A 19797-nucleotide genomic window follows, 5' to 3' on the forward strand; every position below is an offset into this window, starting at 1 on the left:
CAACGCGTGCAGGATGCCCGTGACTTCGTAGGGGTCGACGGGAGAGACAGCCACTGGGCTGGAATCCAGCTACTAGACGATTGTTTGGCAGGAAAGTTCTTTTCCTTGCTTCGCGAAGCAGTGCGGCACATGCAAGATACACTGTAAAGATTTCTCTCTTGGACTAGTGCAGAAAAGCTCTCGTCAGGAGACAAAGCACGCAATGCGTCTTGCCGGGAGTCCATCGCGAAAACCGTGCGATGCGGTTGAACAGCGTGAGGGCCAGCTAGCGGCACGGGCGGTTAGAAAGCTGCTTCTTGTGGGCAGATTCTACAGCAAATGGACAGTGCTTGTGCCAGGTTTAAACCTGATTAGCCGTTTTCGCTGGCTGCAAACATTTCGATGAAGCCAGCTAAAACGCCCGGGCAAGCGCCAGCGTCACCCCAGTCGCCTTCCAGGTGCGACTGCGCTTCTGCTGGCCTTGACGAGAATGCGTATCCCCCAGGAAAGGAATATAGCTACACGGTGGGATATCTCCATCAGATCGAGGCGACTGTGCGATGGGCAGACGGTTACACAGTAAGTGGAAAGCCCTGCAACTCAGCGGAGTCGTTTCCGTAGACCCATTCTATGCGGTCGATCGCAGGCATTCTCGTGAGAGGAGGCCGTCAACCGTCGGCTTTTTCGCTACAAGTGAAGTGGTGTTCCTTCCTAGATCCTACTGGGCAACTATCCCGATGTCGTGCTTTTCGTCGCCTTTGCATTAGCCACTTCGTCATGTTGTTCCCGCCGCCGATGAGTTTCCTGGTGAGGCCGCTTTCGAGTCCCACCCGACGAGTTGAGGGCCGGCGAATGGGCGCAGATGGGTTTCTTTTGATAGATGTAGACTCGATCCTGGACTCTCGGTGTGTCAGCGACGACACCAAACAGGTGTGCTCACCGAAACAATCACCCGCAGAGGCCGAATCGGCAAGATTTTAGAGCGCGGTTGCGTGCTCGTCCACCATGAGCACTGTAAGCACGCGTCTTCAGATGAGGTTCCTGATGGAGACGCGACTGTCCCTCCACCCAGATAGACTTATCCCCTTTGTCGGCGCTGAACTATCCTGCATGATATGGCATCGAGACAGCCGCTGAGGATGCAAATACGGAAGCAAAGTGCTACCTGTCTCATCCAGATGTCCAGCATATCGCGTAGGATGATATATGTGAACACCCGATCCACGTCTGGGAGAATTAGGAGCTCCATATGGCAGCTGCGGGGACTTCACTGTAACCGCATGTCAACGCGCCCATTCCCAGGGTCAACGCGACAGTCTAGTGCTAAATTGTCCTCCGTTTCGTTGTAAACTGTTTCGTTTGAACCACGCCGCAACTCACGGATGCAATGTAACTGTAATGATGCCAAGGGAAAACACCGATTCAACGAGCTGTGGCCCCACGACAACTGGTTTATCGAGACTCGACATCGGCAGATTCGGCCTTTCAGTGTCCGTCACCTGGGATGCTGGCTCTTTACAACTCGCGGGGTGTTCCCCCGATGCTGTGCCTCTAGCCCGAGTCTGCTGTGGACTACTCGTCTCCTCTGTCTTCCCGAGGGGTTGACGCATCAAAAAGGCGAGGCGGCTACAGTAGCGGCGTTCTCTAGATGCTTGCTGTAGAACCGGGTGTCTCGAGCTAGGGACACGACCACACTGACGGAAGAGAGTGCGGTATGTGTCACGGAAGTTATACGCAGCGCCACACAGCAAGGCCTCACATTGGGCACCTTGCCAGGAGGCAGCCAAGCAAATTACTTCTCCCCGTTGGTGACGTGTGTGTTGGGTTCCTACCACTAAATCTACAGCGATGGCACATCGGAACACTACCACTTCGTCTCGAGAGAGGGCTTCAGTGAAAACCCAGAATACCACACCAACTGCTTTATGATCACTCAGGTAATAAACACTGAGACGCTGTACGTTGTTCTAGGGCTGTGAGTCTAGATGATTCGCATTCCAAGGGTGACTGTGATCCGGATATTCGACGGTCCCAAGACCGACTGGCGCCGATGTTTCTTTCGAGTGCGCCCACCTCTCTACGAGCACTCAAGGGACGTCCGCACAAAACGAGCGGCAACTACAATGAGCCTCTGGTCGTCTACAGTTGATCTGGATGGCCACTCGTACGGTGCCATCTTGGAACGCTTTCATTTCAGATTCACTTTTTGTGTTCCCGTATAGAAAGCGTCTAAAGCGTTTCCGCTCCCTTGACGACCCTCAAAATCTTTCTAGCTGTCGGGGTCGCGGTTCTATTTTGACGAGGCAGGCATATCGCTCTCTCGCTTGAAAGTTTTATAAGGGAAAATGAAAAGTCTGGTGAAACTGTGAAGCGCAGAAATACTGGTAAACGCACAGTTCTGTCAGTCTCAGTCAAGGGAAAACGACGATTAATATAGAGTGGTGCGGGTCTCGTTTTTCCATGGCTGGCTGCTTCGTGTGTGGCCAAAACTCTTTGAATCTTCCCGGATATGCCCTCGTGGAGGATTCTCGTCTTGCGGATCGGGGAGATGTCCCGTCTTTCGCACCTCGAAGGCAGAAAACAAGGTATCTTTCTTCAGCGAGTCTTGCTCGGCGACCTCGCGTGCGGATGGAATTCGAGAGCGCACACACTTGCGGGGCCCGGAAGCGGGGCGGACATAGATGTACCACGTTCCTTCCGGTTCCCACCTAATTCATCGCAGGATATATCGCGAAGAGAGTGGTGCTGTCAATTGGAGCACCACAGAAAAAACAATTTTACTCTGAAGCGAAGAAGGTGCAAACCACACGGTTCGCTCGAGGTCGAATTACGACATTGCTGCAAGGACCGTGTTGCTTTCCAAGATGAAGACTGCCGTCCTCACATTTGCTGCTATACTGGGCGTGGCTTCTCTGGCGCCTCAGCTAATTCACTGCAGCGCGTCTTCGAACACAACAACTGAAGTCCAGCAATGCAGCGGAGAAAAGCTGGAACTGACTGGAGGAGCAAAGGTATCTCTGAAGTTCCAGTGCGCCACCGGGCAAACACTGAAGCCAACTGATGATAAGGTCTACGAGTACACGGACACGTGCAACACCAACAAAACCCACAAACTTGCGGACCTCGTTCCTGGATCCCAGCTAGCAAGCTCTCAGGCAACCGCACAGGCGATGAGAAAAGGAAGAGCTTCGGGCGACGACCAACAAGTTTACACTCTCACGCTCGGCGATGCACCACAAGAAAAGCAAGTCTTCTGCTACAGGTGCGAGGCGAACGGCGACGGAGGGCGACAAACAGGAAAAACACCGTGCTCCGTGGTCGTCACCGTACCCCAATCTGGATCCTCCGGCGCAGCCGAGATTGGAGTGACAACCGCGGTGTTGACTGGCGCGGTTGTCCTAGGAACCTTTGCCATGCACTAAAACGGTCTCATTTTGTTTCCGTTGCTTGATGCTACTTAGTAGTCATGTCGGGTTGCCACAGAAGCATACGTGTCAACCGTGAAGCCAGTGGCTTGTCTCATGTTCCCGCGAACCGTTTAAGTGAATTTGACATTACTTGGTATGACCCCTGAACGCCAGCAAGGCGCAGAAAAAGTGAAGGAATGTGTAAAGTGGTGACATCTCGAAGCATCCGCTGGGCTCTTTCGATGACTTAACGCTCACGAGAAGCAACCGCAGAGAACGACACTCCTCTCACCACTCCACGTACAGGGAAGTACCTGTAGGTCGGCGGGTGCTGCTGGCCGACGGATGCGGGCGAAACCTGTCAAGCGAAAAGCAGCCTTTCATTACGCGAGAGAATCCAGATGCAAACAGTTTCAATCGGTGGTGCCGCTGTGCAAGCTCAAGCAGGAGTTTTGTGTGGCCCTTCCTGGATGCTCAGGCTGCGGGTTCTCATATCGTTACGATCACAAGTGTCCTCCTTTGAGAAGAGTTCCCCACTCCTGTTACATTTGTATCAAGCGTATGACTGAAGTTCACAGAGCATCTGGTCCTACGTCACCGCCATGATTCGGCAGAAGCCGCTGAAGTCGACCAACCGCGTAGTCGTACGCTTGTCATAGTCACACGTCAGCTCGGCAAATAAATAGTGTCCCACATGCCAGGCATACAGAGTCGCGAGGCGGTGGCGGGAGGATGGTAGCCGTGTGTCTCACCCGAACTAAAACGGCAGAATGATCTACATTCCTCGAAGCAGGCAAATGCCAATAAACTGGCCATCAAGCAGGTGGCGTGCGAAAGAGTCGCACTCGAAACAAAGTGTCCTGCAAGAGCTCTTCTTCGTGTCTCTCTCAGAACGTTCACACTGACAAACAAGAAGCATCTAGAATGCATGAGATGACAGGGCATAAACATGTACACTCTTTCTGTCCCTTGGACCGTGGAAAATCAGGTGGATCTTTTGGCGCGTAGAGGAAAGGAGTCAGAATGAAGAGAGCAGAAAGCCACATCGCTTTCCGCTGTATGCGCTTCTCATGAGGCGGAAAGTGAAAGATTCTCGATCACTTGTCAATAGGGTCAGCCGCGATAGTTAGATACCAAGTATGACTGGGTGTCCTGTGGCTGTAGAAAGATTCTCACTCCGAAGGCAGTGCTGCGCTTCCGCCCGGAGGAATGAACGCGCGCTGCAGGATGGAACAGGCGTTTCCCTTTATACGTCGGGGCTCCAAAAGACTTGCGAAGGCAACTGCTTCCTCTTTTTTAAAATTGGCTAGTTCCGCATCTGCTTTGGTCCATCGCCTCCCCAATGTGTGACGGCAGTCGCAAGACACTACCGCCGTGCACCCTGCTTTACCGGAGTTCTCTTTTCTTAACAAGAGTGCTCAGCCGCGCAACAGGCCATCGGTTTTTAACACTGCTCTTCTTGAGTTTCTCCACCTCCGTGGTATCTTTTCTGCATCCGTTTTCCCACGCCCACGTCTCCTAAGGTTGCTGGAAACCGCTTGCTCGGCGCTCGGCTCAGCTGCGCTTGGGTCCGTGAGCGGCAAGACAACCACACCAAAAGCTTTCTTACTTGGTAACGGAGACTGTTGCCCAGTTTTTCTTCGCCTTTTCGCTTTTCGAAACCGTTTCGCCGTTTTCTCTTTGGCATCGGCGTTGGTGGCGAGCATCGGACTTGGGATAGATCTTGTCTAAAGAGACTTTTCCGTTCCCGTTCTAGCCGACCCCCCCCCCTCATCTCGCCGCTAGGTCCCCCGTCTTGTCTCGGTGACCGTTTTTCGTCCTTTTCTTCATCTTCTTTCGCCACGAGCCGTTATTGCACGGTTTTCCAGTTGCTTGGAGCCGGGTTCTAACGAACGTGGGCAGATTTCCGTGGCTCTCGCCAGCAACTTCCGCCGTTTCGACCTTGACTCGGTGTCTTCTCATCAGGCTCTTCAAGTGTCTTGCCTGCTGATTACACCAGGTTCTCCGAAGAGGCAAGAGAAGAACCTTTTCCGCATTCTTACTGCCTCGCTTTTTTCGTGTCACTCACATTTTGGGCATTCGGTGGGTAGGCACGGAGACAGGAACCAATTAGGCAAGTTCTGCCCAGCAGCGCTGCGCCAGCAAAATCACGTTCGCGAGGCAAACCGACGCAGTGAAGATCAAAGATGGAGAGTCCTTCTGGTGCATGTCTGCATCAAAGTTGTTTTAGCTAACTGCTCTGAGCACGCCTGCAAATTCTCGCATCCGTCATATGTGAAAGGCGGATTTCTCTGGGCGGCAAGCGGCCGTGTCGTCCGTCGGCTCCCACACGAGAGAATCTGCTCTCACGCTGTGCTGCGGCCTATACACCCCTAGTATCTTCATGTTCAGATTGGGTCTCGACCACCCATAAGAAGGATGCGTACGTGTATAACATATGGAATAGCTTCTCCAAGAGATTCCGAGTTTCCACGTTTTCTCTGTGCGGGTGTGCAGGAGCAATCCATGTGCTTCTGCCGTGGTGGCGTGCTGGACCATGGAGAAGGAGACAGTTCTACGGTTTCGAGCGAATCCTCCGTCCTGCCGGCCTCTTTTTGGCATTGACACGGACTCCCCTCGTACACAAGCAGATCGCGAACCCCCGCCTCCGCGTTTTCCGCACAGGTCACGGAACGTCTTTGAAGGAGAGAGGCGTTTCGCAGGGGAGCTGTCTTCGGGTCTTTCCTCTGCTTCGAACTGCCCTATAACGAACCCAAGACTCGACAGATACAGGGGAAAGGAGGAAGCATGGGAGCGGAGGCCGCAAAGTGAAATGGCGAGCGGGAGGTCAGGTCCACTGACGGCGCAGTCGGGAACTTCAGAGGGGACTCCTTTTTCTAGACAGGTAGAGCGACTTGCGTACTTCTCCGCCTCCGCCTCAAAGTTGCCTCTTCTGTCTCGTTCTTCGGGCGTTCTTTACTCCTCTTCCAGTCCCTTGCGGGGAAGAAACATCCCCGCCCAGTTGCAACTTCTGCAACTTCAGAGGTCCACGTCTTCTACAACTTTTTCTGAGTCGTTCAAGTCGTCACACAGAGCGAATTTTTTCTGTGGTACCGTCCTGGGCAAAGGAATGTCAACTCTCCGGCCACGGGCTTCTCCGGTTCTTTCTTCTTCTCCCTCTTGTCCTGCCAACTTCTCTTACCGGTATCTCCCGTTACCTCGCCCCGACTCCATGCGTGACTGTCCGGCTCGACGTCACTCTTCTGAGCCAAACCTGTGGGGCGAGGGGGAAGATAAAAAGTTGCAGCTGCACGATTGCCGAGAAGACCCAGCAAGGAAAGAGAAAACAACGCTGCTTTCTCATTTTGCATCTTCTGCGTGCTCTCGCTCAGAAAACAGGAAGACAGCTGGGCCACCTTCGTTGGCCCAGCTGTCTTCCTCCGAGCGTTCTTCTTCCTCTCCCGGTTCTCGTCCGTTTCCATCTTTCGTTTCTTTCTCGCCTTCTCGCGGACCGGCTGCCTGCGATGCCACGAACTCTGAGGAGCATTTGAATAGAGGGACACACGACAAGCGAACCGAAAGCGCCGACTGCAGCCAAGGGGGAACAGCGGGCGTCGACAGCGCACCGCGTGAACGGTCCCAACTGGGGAGAGACGAGGAGGGCTGGGAAGCAGGGAGAGACGCGCTTGAAACTGCGAAGAGTCGAGGAGAGGCCGTCGCTGAGGCAATATCCCGAATCAGAGCGCTTCGGGAAATAGGAAAGGAAAGGAGAAGAAGAAGAGAGGGAGTGCAGTGCGTGCACGCGGGAAAAGCCGCAGACACAGTAGGGGAAACGCCGCGTTCTGGGCCCAAAGAAGAAGAGAAGAACGGTTATGAGACATGGGAAAGAAGGCAAGGCACGGCAGCTGGCCTCTTCGGTGCTCGCGCACACTTGACACACCAGGAGGCAGGAGACGGAGACGCTGCATGTGGTCGCGGGACTGAAACGCTTGAAGGCACGTTACGGTCTCGCCCACGCAAAGAAGCGCGACGCGACGGACAAGAAGAGGAAGAAAGACGTTCTCGAGGACAGGGGAGGCGAGAGGCAGGAGCTGGAGAGGATCCAACTTTTCGCACGAGCGAGCCGGAGACACGACACAGAGAGGAAAAGCTCGAAGGGACCGTTGGCGAGACCCGCGACGGACGAAGGAAAGGAGATATCGTAGATGTTTGGCAGCATGGCAAAGAAAGGAGATACAGAGAGAAGAAAGAGGACGCGAAAACAGCTTTTTCGCGTGGGCCGGCTTTGTCAGTGGATCGAAAAGATGCGGGACAGCGGGTTTCTCTTGCACCCCTTGGCTCTGGAGAGGCGGAAGCGTTACGGCACCGACGAGCAGAGACCGTGTTCGACAGAGACGATTCAAGGGCCGTAGCGCGCGAGGAAAATTTCTCGTTACGCAGTGGACCGCAACTCTGTCGAGAGAGACATGCCTGCCCTTCCTACGGCCCCGTTCAGACAGATCCTCTTTCTCCGTTGTCGATCAAGTCCGTCCATTCCTCTTCTACGGAGTGCTATCCTCCATCGCTTCATCATCCGGTTTCTCCTTCCTCGACAAGGTCTTTCCGTTCCTCTGCTGCGTCTCCTTCCCCTTCTGCTTTCTCTCGTTCACCCGCGTTTCGTCCGGATGAATGTGTCTATTCTTCCGGCACGCGCAAAACAGCCCGCGAGCCTTCTTCTGTCTATCGCAGAAGGCCTGCAAGCTCGCATTCCTCGCAGTCCATTGAAGCAAAAGAAAAGGAACGGAGCGCAGACGCAAATCCAAAGCGTCTTTCTGCAAGCTTTGTCTGCCGTGCCGCACCTCCGACCGTGCCTCCGTCTTCGGTCGTAGCTCCCGCCATTCCTGCGGCTGCCGGGGGCGTCTCGTGTTCTCTCGCTGCTTCTTGCTTTCTCCTGCGGAGGCCTGCGGAAGAAACCGAGACGGCGTCCAAAGGGGGTTCAGACTCTCGCCGCTCCGCCCAGTCTGTCGCAGCTGCAGAAACCCGAGACTCGGCTGTCTCGTCCCCCTCTCTCCCGTCATCTCGTATCCGTGCTTCTTCTCTGTTTTCTGACGAGGCAACCACAAAAGGGAGGAGTGCAGTCAACTGTGTCTCTCCTGCTTCTCGTCAGAGGGAGGCTCCTCAGCTGTCTGCGCAGGCCCTCAACTCTCCGTCCTGCGCTTCTGCCTTCAGTTCTCCCCCACCGTGTTTTGCTGGGCAGGCCGAAGGAACTGAAGACCAGGGACAGTTCGAAGGGAAGACCGTTCCTCTCGACTCGACGGCCCGGCCTGCCTCACCGTCCCACTCTTCTTCCGACTCTTCTGCAGCTTCTTCCCCTGCCGGCTCTTGCGGTGTCCGTCTCTCTGCGAAGAGCGGCTCGGGACAGCAGCCGGCGGCCTCTCAGCTCTCCTCGGCACAGCCGGCTGCGGTCCAGTCGACGCAGTTCGTCGCGAGGACAAACGAAGAGAGTGAGAGCGAAGAAGCGACAAGTGTGTTGTCGGATCCAGGTCACCTCAGTCGCCAAGAGGGTGTCGCAGAGACCGAAGGAGAGAATGCAGAAGCCGTCCGTTCTACTGGAAAGGAGAGCGACAGCTTACGTCACGCGAAGGACGTGGATATAGCCTCGTCGCTATCAAACACTCTGGCAAAAGTGTGTTGCTCCTCTGGCCCAACGTCGGAGACATGCAGGCTCCTTGAGCCCCCGTCTGTTTCCCGGCTTCCTCTGATGGCAGAAAGAGAGGTAGCCTCCGTGCACGAGGGAGGACAGCAGTCGAAGTTCACTTCCTCTCTCCCCGAGACGGACGCGTCTCCTCCTCCATCGTCTGCCTCTTCTCTGTTACCCTCTTCTTCCTCGTGTCCTTCCAGTCTGTCTTCTCGCACATCCTCTCTCTCCGGGGATGACTCGTCCTGTGTCTCTGCTCTGGATTCGCCCCTGTTTTTCCCCTCTATGTCCTCTCATTCCCCGTCTTCTTGTCCGTCTTCCGCGTCGCCGTCTTCGTCGGCGTCTCTGTCTCGTCAAGAGGCAGCAGAACGGCCAGGAGAGAGCGAAGCCTCCGCGGAAGGCGGTGGGACCCGAAAAACAGAGGATGAGGCGTCCTGCCGCGAATGTGAGAGCAGACGCTCGGGGGGAAAATCAAAAACGTGTACAGGTCGCTCCTCTCTTCTACGCACTGCTCCTTCGCCTCCTCTCTACCAATTTGGTGTCAATGCTGCAGAAGCGCTGTCCTCTCTATTTGTCTTCCCTTCGTCTGCCTACGACATCGTTCCCGAAAGAACCACGATGCAGAGGCGGAGCACACGCGAGCAGGAAAATCCTTCGTCTTCGTCTCCCTCTTCGTCTTCATCTCCCTCTTCGTTCTCTTCATCTCCCTCTTCGTCCTCTTCATCTCCCTCTTCGTCTTTGTCTCCCTCTTCGTCTTTGTCTCCTTCTTCTTCCTCACCTCATTCTTCGTCCTCGCCTTGTTCTTCCGCCTCTTCCGTGAGTTTTGGCAGGTCCGTTGACGCTGCTCGGGTTCCCTGCTCTGTTCTTTCCTCTTGTAGCGACGCCATGTACACCAGAGACCGAAGAGGCAAAGACAGAAGCAGAGGAGCAAAATGGCAGAGTTGCGTAGGTGGGGAACCGTGTGATGGTCCTGTGCGCGGGAGCGAAGAGGAAAGGCCTTGGAGCGAGGGAGCAGAAACGAAGGCGAAGGGCGAAAAAGGGGAAGTGCGCCGGGGGGACGCCAGAGAAGCAGTCACACCAGCAGGAAGAGAGTATGGAGAAGAGGGGCCAGACGAGAACGAAGAACGTCGTAGTGGAGTGACATCTCTGGGCGAGGCGGGCGAAGGCGCGTTCGTGTGTGGGCTGTTTCCTACCGCTGGAGAAGAAGTGCAACAAATTCCTAGAGGTTCGAGAGAAGACCTGGCGGCGACCTCCGCAGTAATTCGTTTACGAGAAACGGAACAGGAAGAGGGATCAGGAACGGCCGGGGAAAGCCACCTTTTACGGGAAAGAGGAAGAAGGGACGAAGGGGCGGTGCCCGCAGATGAAAGAGAAGCAACGAGTGTAGAGGAAGGGAGCGAAAGAAGCGACAGTGGGGACGGGACGAGCAAAGGCGACTCCGGCACAAGACGTCAAAGGGGGCAAGAACGGACAGACAGCGAGGGAGAGAAATGCGGACGCACGAGAAAGGCAGCTCTAAGAGGAGAGAAAAGGTCGACAGGAACGGGAGACCAGGCAGACCCCAGAGAAGGGGGGAAACGGGGGGACACCGGCACAGGTCAGCCGCAAGAAAGAGCGGTTTTTCAACTGGAGGAATTCGGAGCAATGGGAGATGATCAGGGCACGTGCGGCCTAAAAGAAGAGGGCGCAGGGAGCGACGGATCGAGAGAATGCGAACTCGAGAACGCCAGTGAGAACGAGGAAGAGGAGACTCAACTACCTCCGCTTGCTGATGAAGAACCGAGAAAAAGCCGTGCCTTTTTTCCCCTGCTGTTCCCCTCCCCGTTTTGCGCTTCTCCGCGTTCTCTATCGCCCTGTGCATCGGCTCCAACTCTTCGTTCAAGTTCTTCTTCGTCCCCACCCTGCACTTCTTTTGCGGCTGTCTCGTCCCTCTTCGATTCACAGTCTCACTCTTGTTCTCGCTCGTCGTCGCCTTCCGTTTCGTCGATATCTGTCTCTTCTGCGCCACGCCGCTATCCTTCTTCCCCCTCTGCGTGTCTGCCCCGTTCTTCGCTTCCGCCTCCTAAGCCAGGCTTGAAGCAAGTGGAAGGCGGACGAGTGAGAGGGGACACTGGCGCGAAGGGAGAGGCCAACGCGGGAGAGGGAACAGCGTCGGAGGAAAACGAAGAGGCAGAGGGGAGTGAGACGCGAGTTAGCGGGGAAAATGAAATGGAGGAATTCGGAGAGAACGGGGGGAAACCAGTGGAAGAGAGAGCGCAGGAACAAGATGTACAAGAGAAGGAAGCGACGATGCGCGTTGCCGAAGACAGGACGTCGAAGAGACAACCCGGGACGGAGGTGAACCGCGAGAAAACGGTGAACGGCGAAGACGAAGCAGGAGAGGCGAACGCGAGAGACGACAAACACCTATGCACGGGACGGAACTGCCATGGCGACGCACTTGCTTCTTCGTCTGCTTCCTCGGGGACCCAAGGCGACGCGCTTGACTTGAATGCGCAGAAGGACGAATCCGCCAAGGGGGCTGTCTCGAGGTCTTCTCCGTCTGCTGAGCTTTCTGTCGCGACGCACACGCACGCCTCTGTGTGCTCCAAGAAACGAAAAAAAACGTCGATGTGCACCTTAATCGGACGGAAGAAGTCTCGGCCACAGCCGCGGCGTCTGCGCTTAAGACCGCGTTTCAAGGGTAAACCAGAGAAAGGAGACGAGGACGACGCACGCGAGGACGGGCGCGTGAATGAGCACGAAGACGTGAGGAGGGAGAGTGAGGCGGAGACGCAGGAAGGCCTACGGACCGGGGCGACTGAGAAGGTGGTAATGGGCTGCGGGGAGAGAGAAAGGGAGGACGCAGCGAGAGTGCTGGACCTAGATCTGCAGAGAGAAGGGCACGTTGAAGGAGATCGTGTGCAGGAGAGAGAAGAGAGGAAGGCGGGCGAGACGGAGATCGACGAGGAGGACCAGGGGGAGCATGGCATACCGAAGTGTGTAGCGGAGAAAGCGGCCAAAGAAGACGAGGCGAACGCGGCAGGGAAGACGAAGGGCGACCGAGTTGGGGACTTACAGGGGGCGGCCGGAGACAGGGAGCGCGACCACGTGATGGCTTCAGAAGATCGAATTCAAGCGAAAGACGAGGCAGGGGAACAGCAGGAAGCAGGTCTGGGGAACGTGGCGCCAAGCTCTGAAGAGGGACCAGAGGAGACGCCACGAACGACGGAGGAAGAAGCACAGATGAAGGAAACGGAGTGGGCATCGGAAGGGAAACAGGAGGCGGGAAAGCGGGGAAACGCAAATCAGGGAGAGCACGGCCACGAAGGCCATGCCCCGCAAGAGAATAAAGCCGGCGTTCCAGGCAAAGGACTCGAGGTGCGTGGAAACGAGGAGATTCTTGAGACAACCAGAGTGCCGACAGATGAAGAGCTTGCTGTCTGGCTGTTCCCGAAAGACGACGCCGGAGCAGAGAGTGGAACTCTGAATTCGTGTCCTTTCGAAGCAACCCCACAACAGACACTGCCTGCCGATCCACCCAGCGCCTGCTTCCCGCTCTGCTGCGCTTCCCCCGGAGAAGACCAGCCGCAGCGGCTTTCCTCTTTCTCTTTTCCACTTCCCGAAGGCGAAGAACCGACCCTCGTTTCTGTGTCCCCCTCCGCGTTCGGTCGAGAGGCACAGGGCGAGCAGCAGTCCGTGCCTGCCGCTGCTTCGTCTCCTCCCCAGTCACGCCAAGAAGGTGGAAGCTGGAAAGCACACTTCCTTTGCTCTCTTCCTAGTTCACTTGGGGACGCCGGTCGCCGTCCTGTCTCGTGTCCACCATCTTCGCGCAAAGGTGCTGGGCCAGAAACAAAGACGGATGAGGAGGCAGAACGCGAGTGTGGCTTACCACACAAAGGCGCGAAACGAACTGGCGACGCTGCAGGAGAAACGAGCTCGACTGAGTCCCGCTTTTCCTACGAGGAATTGACTGCCTTCGTTCATGGCCTGCTGGAAAAGGCGATTGAAAGTCCGCAAGTCGTGTGCAAGGTCAAACAGATGCTGCAAGAAATTGAGGAGCGTGAGAAACGCGAAGCGGTAGGGAGAGGGAAGGAACAGGCCGGAGGAGGCAGGAAGGCCAAGGGAGAAGGGGAGAGAGACGCGGGAAAGATCTGCGCGGACGGGGTCGGAAGAGAAGAGCAGGACGATGGGCAAAGAGATCCGGAGGCGAAAGACGGGAAGGGGAGGCAGGAAGAGAGGGAAGGAGCGGGGCAGAAAAAGGAGGAAGAGCCGGCAGACAAAGACGAACGCGTGGAGAGACAGGCGCCTGAGGAGGGGGAGCACAGCGCGGTTGAGCGCAGGGACGAAGAGATTGTGCAGCAGAAGGAGCAAGAGCGAAGGCAGGCGAAAACGCCAGGAAGGGAAAGGACTGGGAAGAAGGGACAAGGCAACGCGCACGAGGCCACACGGCCCGCGGCGAAGCGGAGGGAGGGGAAGAAAGAGGAGAGCAAGACAGCTGATCTTGAAAATGAAAGACAGAGCATGGAGAGACCGGAGGACGACCGAGAACCTCGCCCCCGACGCAGAGTGAATATGCAGCGATTGGAAGAACTGCATCGACAAGTGTTTGAGAAGCAGCGGCGAAATCGCGAGAGAGCCGAAGCGGTGAGTCCACAAAGAACACGGAAACGATGAGACACAGGGAAGCAGACGAGATCGCAGCACACACACAGTGGGAAAAGCAGGACAAGGGAAGAGGACGGAAGCTTGGCTCAACGTTGAGCGCCAAGTAGTCCTGGACACGAAGTCCGTTTGAGTGCAGAAACCAAACGCGCAGCAGGGGAGCGATGAGTCAGAGCGGCGGCGGAGGACGAGCGAAAAGTGAAGCATCGAAGAAGGAAGAGAGCGCAGGCGGGACGCGCTGGGTGCTTCAAAGGCCAGGCAGTGCGACTCACGTTAAAGCGCACACACGAGAGAGGAAGGCTCCAGGAGACAGAAGAAAAAAGGGGGGGCAACTTCTAGAAAATCAGCAGAAAGCGTGACAGGAGAGATGGTGCCACACGACCCCCGGGGAAAGTCTTTGCTGCATGTTGCCTCTGCCCGATTGCGGGCCGTTCAAAACTTGAACTGGCGTGCTTGGGTCTCAGCGAAAACGAGAGGTTTCGCCTTCTTCATTGGTGGACGGGGCACTTGGTTTGTTCCACTGCTTTCAGATCGCGCGCGATGAGGCCTTGAAACTCGAACAAGAAAAGGCTCTCCTCAAACGGCGACTGCCTCCTGCAAGGTGCGTTCCTTCGTGCAAAAACTACACAGAAAGTGACAGCCTCTCTCGACTTCGCTGTGACCTCGCAGCACTTGCCGTTTTCTTCGAGGGCGTTGAGAGGATTCTCCCTTCCACAGGTTTCGTTGGACTCAATCGACTTAATTTGAAGAGACTCAGATTCGTGGAGCAGACCTTTGCATCTCATTGTAGCTGACCGAAACGGGGGTGTGCGCTCCCGCCTCTTTTCTGTTCCGGAGGCGAAACTGTGTTTCTGGTCAAAAGAGACCTTTTTGCGAGCGTCCGCACCCCCGCGTTTGAGTGCGTGGACGCGTTCTCTCGGGTCCGCACAGCGAAGAGTCTTTGTGCGTTTCCCTAAACCGGCTGTGCTCTGCAGGCTGAGAAGGCTCGGGACAAAGACAGTCCGCGACGCCCCGATCCTCGGCGCTTCTGGGCAGAATCGCGATGTGGATGCGCCCGCGTCAGCGGCAGCCAGGAGAGAAGAGTCTGCCCAGACACAAGGCGCGGACGATAACCACCTCCCCGTCGGCACTCCGTTGCCTTTGCAAAGTGCATCGCATCTGGACGCGAGCAGCCCCCCTCGCTCACTGGAGCGCGAAGCGAAAGAAGACAAACAGACACCGCCACAGTTTCCCGGTGCGGTCCGCAGTTCCTCCTCGCGACGGAGCGACGAAGAGCGGAACGGCGAGAGGCAAAAGACGTCGTCAGTGCCTTCGCTCGGCGTCTCTCCCGAGTTGCGAGAAGGGCAAGATAGGTGGATCCCGAGAGAAGTCGAGGCGGATGAGGAAAAGGTATGTGTTGGACAGATTGAACGCACGGCCGCTGCTCCGCAGCGCAGTCGAGGGCCCCGCTGGGGCCACGTGGAGAGGTTTTTGGATGCCGTTGACGAGCGTGCAGCCTGCCTTGGGTCGGAGGTCGGCAACCATGCCTCGGATACTGTGCTTCCCATGCCTTCTGGTCCGTCTGCTGGCGTCATCTCTTCTCCACTCGATTGTCCTGCTTCGCAGGCCGACGAGCCGAAGACCGTTCGACTCCTCCGACTGCTGGAAGAGCGCGCGTTTGCCGCAGCGGTCGATGTCTTGAGAGGGCTCCGGTCTTCCGCTTCTGGCGAGACGCGGGGGGATTTCGCTGACTGCATGCAAATTGAGGGGACTTCGTGGGAGGAACTGGGTCTTTTCTCCGCAGCACTCACTTCTGCCAAGGGACGCGTCTCGACCGCGCAGAAGACGACTGGAAGAGCATCAAACAACAGGCCGGAGAGAAGAGACGACGGGGGTAGAGAGCGAGGCACCCAAGATGGCAGCATGCGGGGAAGCAAGGCGAACATCCGCGGAAACAGGGAAGGGACCCGAGCCGTGGAAAAGAGAGGAGTGGAGGCAGGGGTGGGGACATCAAAGAGAGGGAGTCCGTCGAGCACGGTTCAGTCCAAGACGGCAGGCCTCGCCTGGGAAGCGCCAGGCAAATCTCAAAGCGTCAAACGGATGCTCGCTTCGTCCGCCGGACCCTCCGCACCTTCCAGTGAGCAGACTCTCAGCAGCCATCGCCGAAGCCGGGCGCCGTGTCTCAGGGGGCTGTCCTCTCAGGAAAGCGACAGCACACTCGCGGGGGTGAAAGGAAGAAACGGCGAAAAGAAAGAAACGCCGGGAGAGAAAAGGGAAGCGGGGCATTCCAAGCCTCGAAAACCCCAAGTCGCAGCTCCACCGCGGGTGGCCAGTCCGTTGAAAAAGGCAGTTAAAGCCTGCAAGTCGTCAACAGCTTGCTCTGTGTCTTCGCTTCCTGCCTGGAAGCCGGCGGGCGTCGCTGCCGTCAAACCTCCCCCGCTCGAAGACTTGGCGAAGTTCCGGTCCTCTTCGTGCTCTTCGTCGCGTTCGTTTTTGTCGGGCCGTCCGCCCGCCTCGGCGGGGAGTCAACAAGGCTGGAGGGAAGGCGTTCGGAGAGACTTCGCGACGCCTCGCCGTCCCCAGTCTTCGTTCTCTCCCGTGAGGCTTTCCTTTCTGTCGCCCGCGATTGACAACCATGGGATCATGCATGCAGACAGGAGGGAGAGGCCGGGAAGCAAAAGAGGGTTGCGAGCTCCCGTCGCAGAGCAGCCTGCCGTCGCCACCCCTACCCATTTACGCAGACGCTCCACCCCTCCTCTTCGGCGCGCTGCTTCATCCGCGTTTTCTGAGAGAGATATTCCTGCCTGGCGGCCGGCAGGCTGCGCTTCACGATCTCCGACACCGCGGGGAGGTGCGCAGGCCTTGTATCGACTAGAAAAGGCGAGGGAAAACACGCGTTCTGGTCTTCACGAGGCCAACGTGACGCCTGTGACGCACACTCGAGACAGTCTCCCGAGGGAAAAGGAGACCAGAGCTTTGTCACGTTCTCGGTTTTCTTCTCTGGTGTCCTCGTTTTCGGCCAGTCAATCCTGCGTCTCTCTCGTTCAGGCAGCGTCCGAGCACTGCAGAGCTTCACCAGGGAGACGACGACGGGGAGAGTCGGGGAGAGGCGGTGAAGGGAAAAGCTATTCCGAAGGGACAGATCTCGCGTTTTATGGAAGCGGGCAAAGAGGGACATCCACCAGCGCGTTTACGGGAGTCCGGTGTGCCGACGGGATGGCACACCAGCCTGCGGAGAGGACAGGGAACGTTCCGTCTTCTCTGGGTTCCTCACTGCGTGCTTTCCTTCCGAATTCGAGAGAGGCAGAGAGAACCCGGCCGGCTGCAAAAAGCTACAGAGCAGTCTCAAAGACCGAGACGCGATGCGAGGCCAGACGCGAGTCTTTTTGTCCTTCTCGAGAGGAAGCTCAAGGCGCAGAAGGAACCCGCCGCGAAAGGCCGGAAAAGCGAGACAACGAGCGCGAGTGTCTTATTGGGAGAAGGTTCCCGGACGGACGGATTCCAGTTTGCTCGGCACCTCCACCTTGTTTCCCGGCAAGAACAGAGCGAGGAAGCAGCGCGAGTGGACAGCCAGTTGGAGACAAGGCGTCTGTCTCTTCTCCTCCAGAGTGGTGTTCCCAGCCTTCGCTGCGTGAAGCTTCTCCGCTGTGTTCTCTCTCGCCAGAAAACAGTTTCGAAGAGGCAGCAGCCCACTTCCTCCAGCATGCATGTGCAGACCAGTTGCAGAGACGGAAGAAAGGCAGATGTCGCAGCCTAGCAGCCGGTGGAGGTTGCGAGCGAGGTGTAAACGGATGCAGGGCAGGTGATGGCAGGCCTGCAGCGAATGAAGACCGGGGAACGCAAGGTCGCTTCGAATCGCGAGGAGACAAAGCAGGGAGCGCGGTTTCCTCAAGCACGCAAGCGAACGCAGTTGAGTACGTCGACAGCGGGTCGCACGAAGGCGCTGCGTTTACTCTCTCTCGAAGGCCGGGTTTCCCTTTCTTCGATCCAGTCGCGTTAGAGCCTTTCTCCTTCGAGCGAATTGAGAGCATCATGGAAAAAATAACCGAAATGGAAGAGCTAACGGGGCTGCGCAGCCGGGAAGGACTCCGGGAGTGAGGAGAACCGAAGAGAGGGAAGAAAGGCGAGGGACAGAGGCAAGACATGGAGACGAAGAGGGCGACTGGAGTGACATTGAACAAAGCTGACGAGGGGACAGGGGGAGATGAGTGTTATCCATAGAGACTCCGAACACGAGAAGGAGGAAAAGACAAAAAGGCAGAGCCAAAAGAAAGCCGCTACAGGAAACAGGCGTAGGAAAGAAATGGAGTAGGCATGCGTTGGTCACCAGGTTCACTGGGTTACGAATGTGAGGGTGCAGTCCAAACGGGGAGGTCAAACCGGAGAAACCGACAGCGGTGAAAAGTGGACGTTTTCTATGGCGGCCCCCGCAAACGTGTTTTCCCGTATCTTTCTAATTTCGGCAAGCAGAAGCAGACTCCGCTTCAGCCGTGAAAACTCGTGTTTCGCGCCTTCTCGATTCCTCTGTGGGGCAGTGAGCAGTTCGAAACCGGAAGCTGTGTCTCTTTCCTCTCTGCAGCGATTTCCAAACGTTTTTGCCAAGTTCTCCGAGGCAAGTGCTCTTTCAGGGTGCGCGTTACGAGAGCGAGCCGCCTGGATTCCTCCACTTCTTGTTCCTCGCTATGTGTGTGTTGTTGCTTAGCCTCATGGATCCAGTGCACTGCATGTGACGCCATCGTAGTACTGCACATAAACAAGACGTCAAAAAGCCCGCAAGGGGCAACAGTGAAGTGTGAGCTGTAGAACGAAAACGATCGTGCGCGTTCCGGCAAGCTTCTTCAGAGTTTACTATGCAGTGTTCCCTGTTACACATTATACAATGGGATTGCTAGGTTTCGACGAACTACCTTTTTCCGGGGAGGATATATACTACGATTTGGACTACTGGTTTAGATCTTGAATTTCTGTGTTTACCGGGTCCGAGTTCTATGGCGCTTTTCCCGACCATCATGTTAAGCGCATTGAGTATAGTGGACTGGTATATCTCAAATCGAAAAAAAAGACACATCATAGTACCTAGGATACTGAATATGACTCCATTTACGAGGTACACAGACAACCAAGTTCTTTGTGATTGCTGTACAGGTCGTTTGTAGAAACCTAGGAATCCCATTGTATAATGTGCGAGGGGGAGTCTAGCTTCAGTTGTTATCCAATTGGTACTGCATGCCCTGAGTACGTACGGAAAAGGAAAGGTTAACCGCACGTCTTTTCCACGTCCCTGGACAGATTGGTGAGCGTCGATGTCCATTTCGTCGCCTCTTGCTCGGCCCGCTTTGCACATCTGAGCTCACGAATCGAGCTAGAAAAGGGCCGGAGATCTTCCGCAGAGACGGTGTGGCGCGTCAACTCCCGGCCTACTTTACGCGCGCCAAAAGAGCCAGATTCTGCCCCCGGTTTCATCAGCATCCAGCGCGTGCAACTCACGTGCCACGAGACGTTGAAGCTATACACTCTCGCCGGTGGGTGGGTTGTGGTTCGACTGCAGTGGTTCGGTTGTAGGCAGAGAAAAGCTGCTTGGCTCCAGTATTCAACTGAGAAGTGGCGGGTCCCGGGCAAGGATCGACTTTTTTTGCTAGGGCCTGAAAGGACAGCGGCTGGCAGTTTCCCAGCGTTGTTCCGTAGCAGACGTCAAAGAATGCAGATGGGGACTTCCGTCGATCCAGTGGGGCAGCGGAGAGGAAAACGCTGTGTGTCGTGCACGGCCTCCATTTGGCGTTGAAGACAGGACCCGGCAAATTCCACGTTTAATGTGTTTCGCAAAAAAAGGAAGGACACGACTTTCCGTGGATGGAATGAAGGGGAAATGACAGCAGAAAGGGTGCACAGGCACCGGAAGGGAAAAAAAGACTCGGGTACACACAAGATTTGTCCACGAGTGCTCTGCCTGATACCTGTTCCCTCTTCTCTTATCTTTGCTTCCTTTTTGAGCACGGTCTGACATGCAGGCCATAGAAACACGGAATGAAAATGCGTTTCCAATGCGAGTGCGGATACTTCCGTCTTCATTAGATTCAAAGGAAACAAAGGTGCACAAACCTTCGTTTCGGCTCCTTCCTTTTAGCTGCACTG

General features: G+C 56.1%; 2 protein-coding genes across 2 annotated transcripts; both read left to right on the top strand.

Annotated features, from left to right (window-relative positions):
• Positions 1-2843: 2843 nt before the first annotated feature.
• Positions 2844-3401, top strand: NCLIV_003360 (srs domain-containing protein; the record flags this gene model as incomplete). The annotated part of the gene is made up of 1 exon (XM_003879837.1): positions 2844-3401. The coding sequence occupies one exon, from the start codon at positions 2844-2846 to the stop codon at positions 3399-3401; it is 558 nt and encodes a 185-aa protein (XP_003879886.1).
• Positions 3402-10686: 7285 nt separating this feature from the next.
• Positions 10687-18395, top strand: NCLIV_003370 (conserved hypothetical protein; the record flags this gene model as incomplete). Its single annotated transcript, XM_003879838.1, has 5 exons — positions 10687-13668; positions 14217-14287; positions 14661-15802; positions 17330-17759; positions 18368-18395. 5 exons carry the CDS (start codon positions 10687-10689, stop codon positions 18393-18395), a joined length of 4653 nt encoding a protein of 1550 aa, XP_003879887.1.
• Between the last annotated feature and the right edge of the window lie 1402 nt (positions 18396-19797).

The sequence above is a fragment of the Neospora caninum genome, chromosome Ib (assembly GCF_000208865.1).
Source record: "Neospora caninum Liverpool complete genome, chromosome Ib".
In the NCBI taxonomy this organism is placed as follows: Eukaryota; Apicomplexa; class Conoidasida; order Eucoccidiorida; family Sarcocystidae; genus Neospora; species Neospora caninum.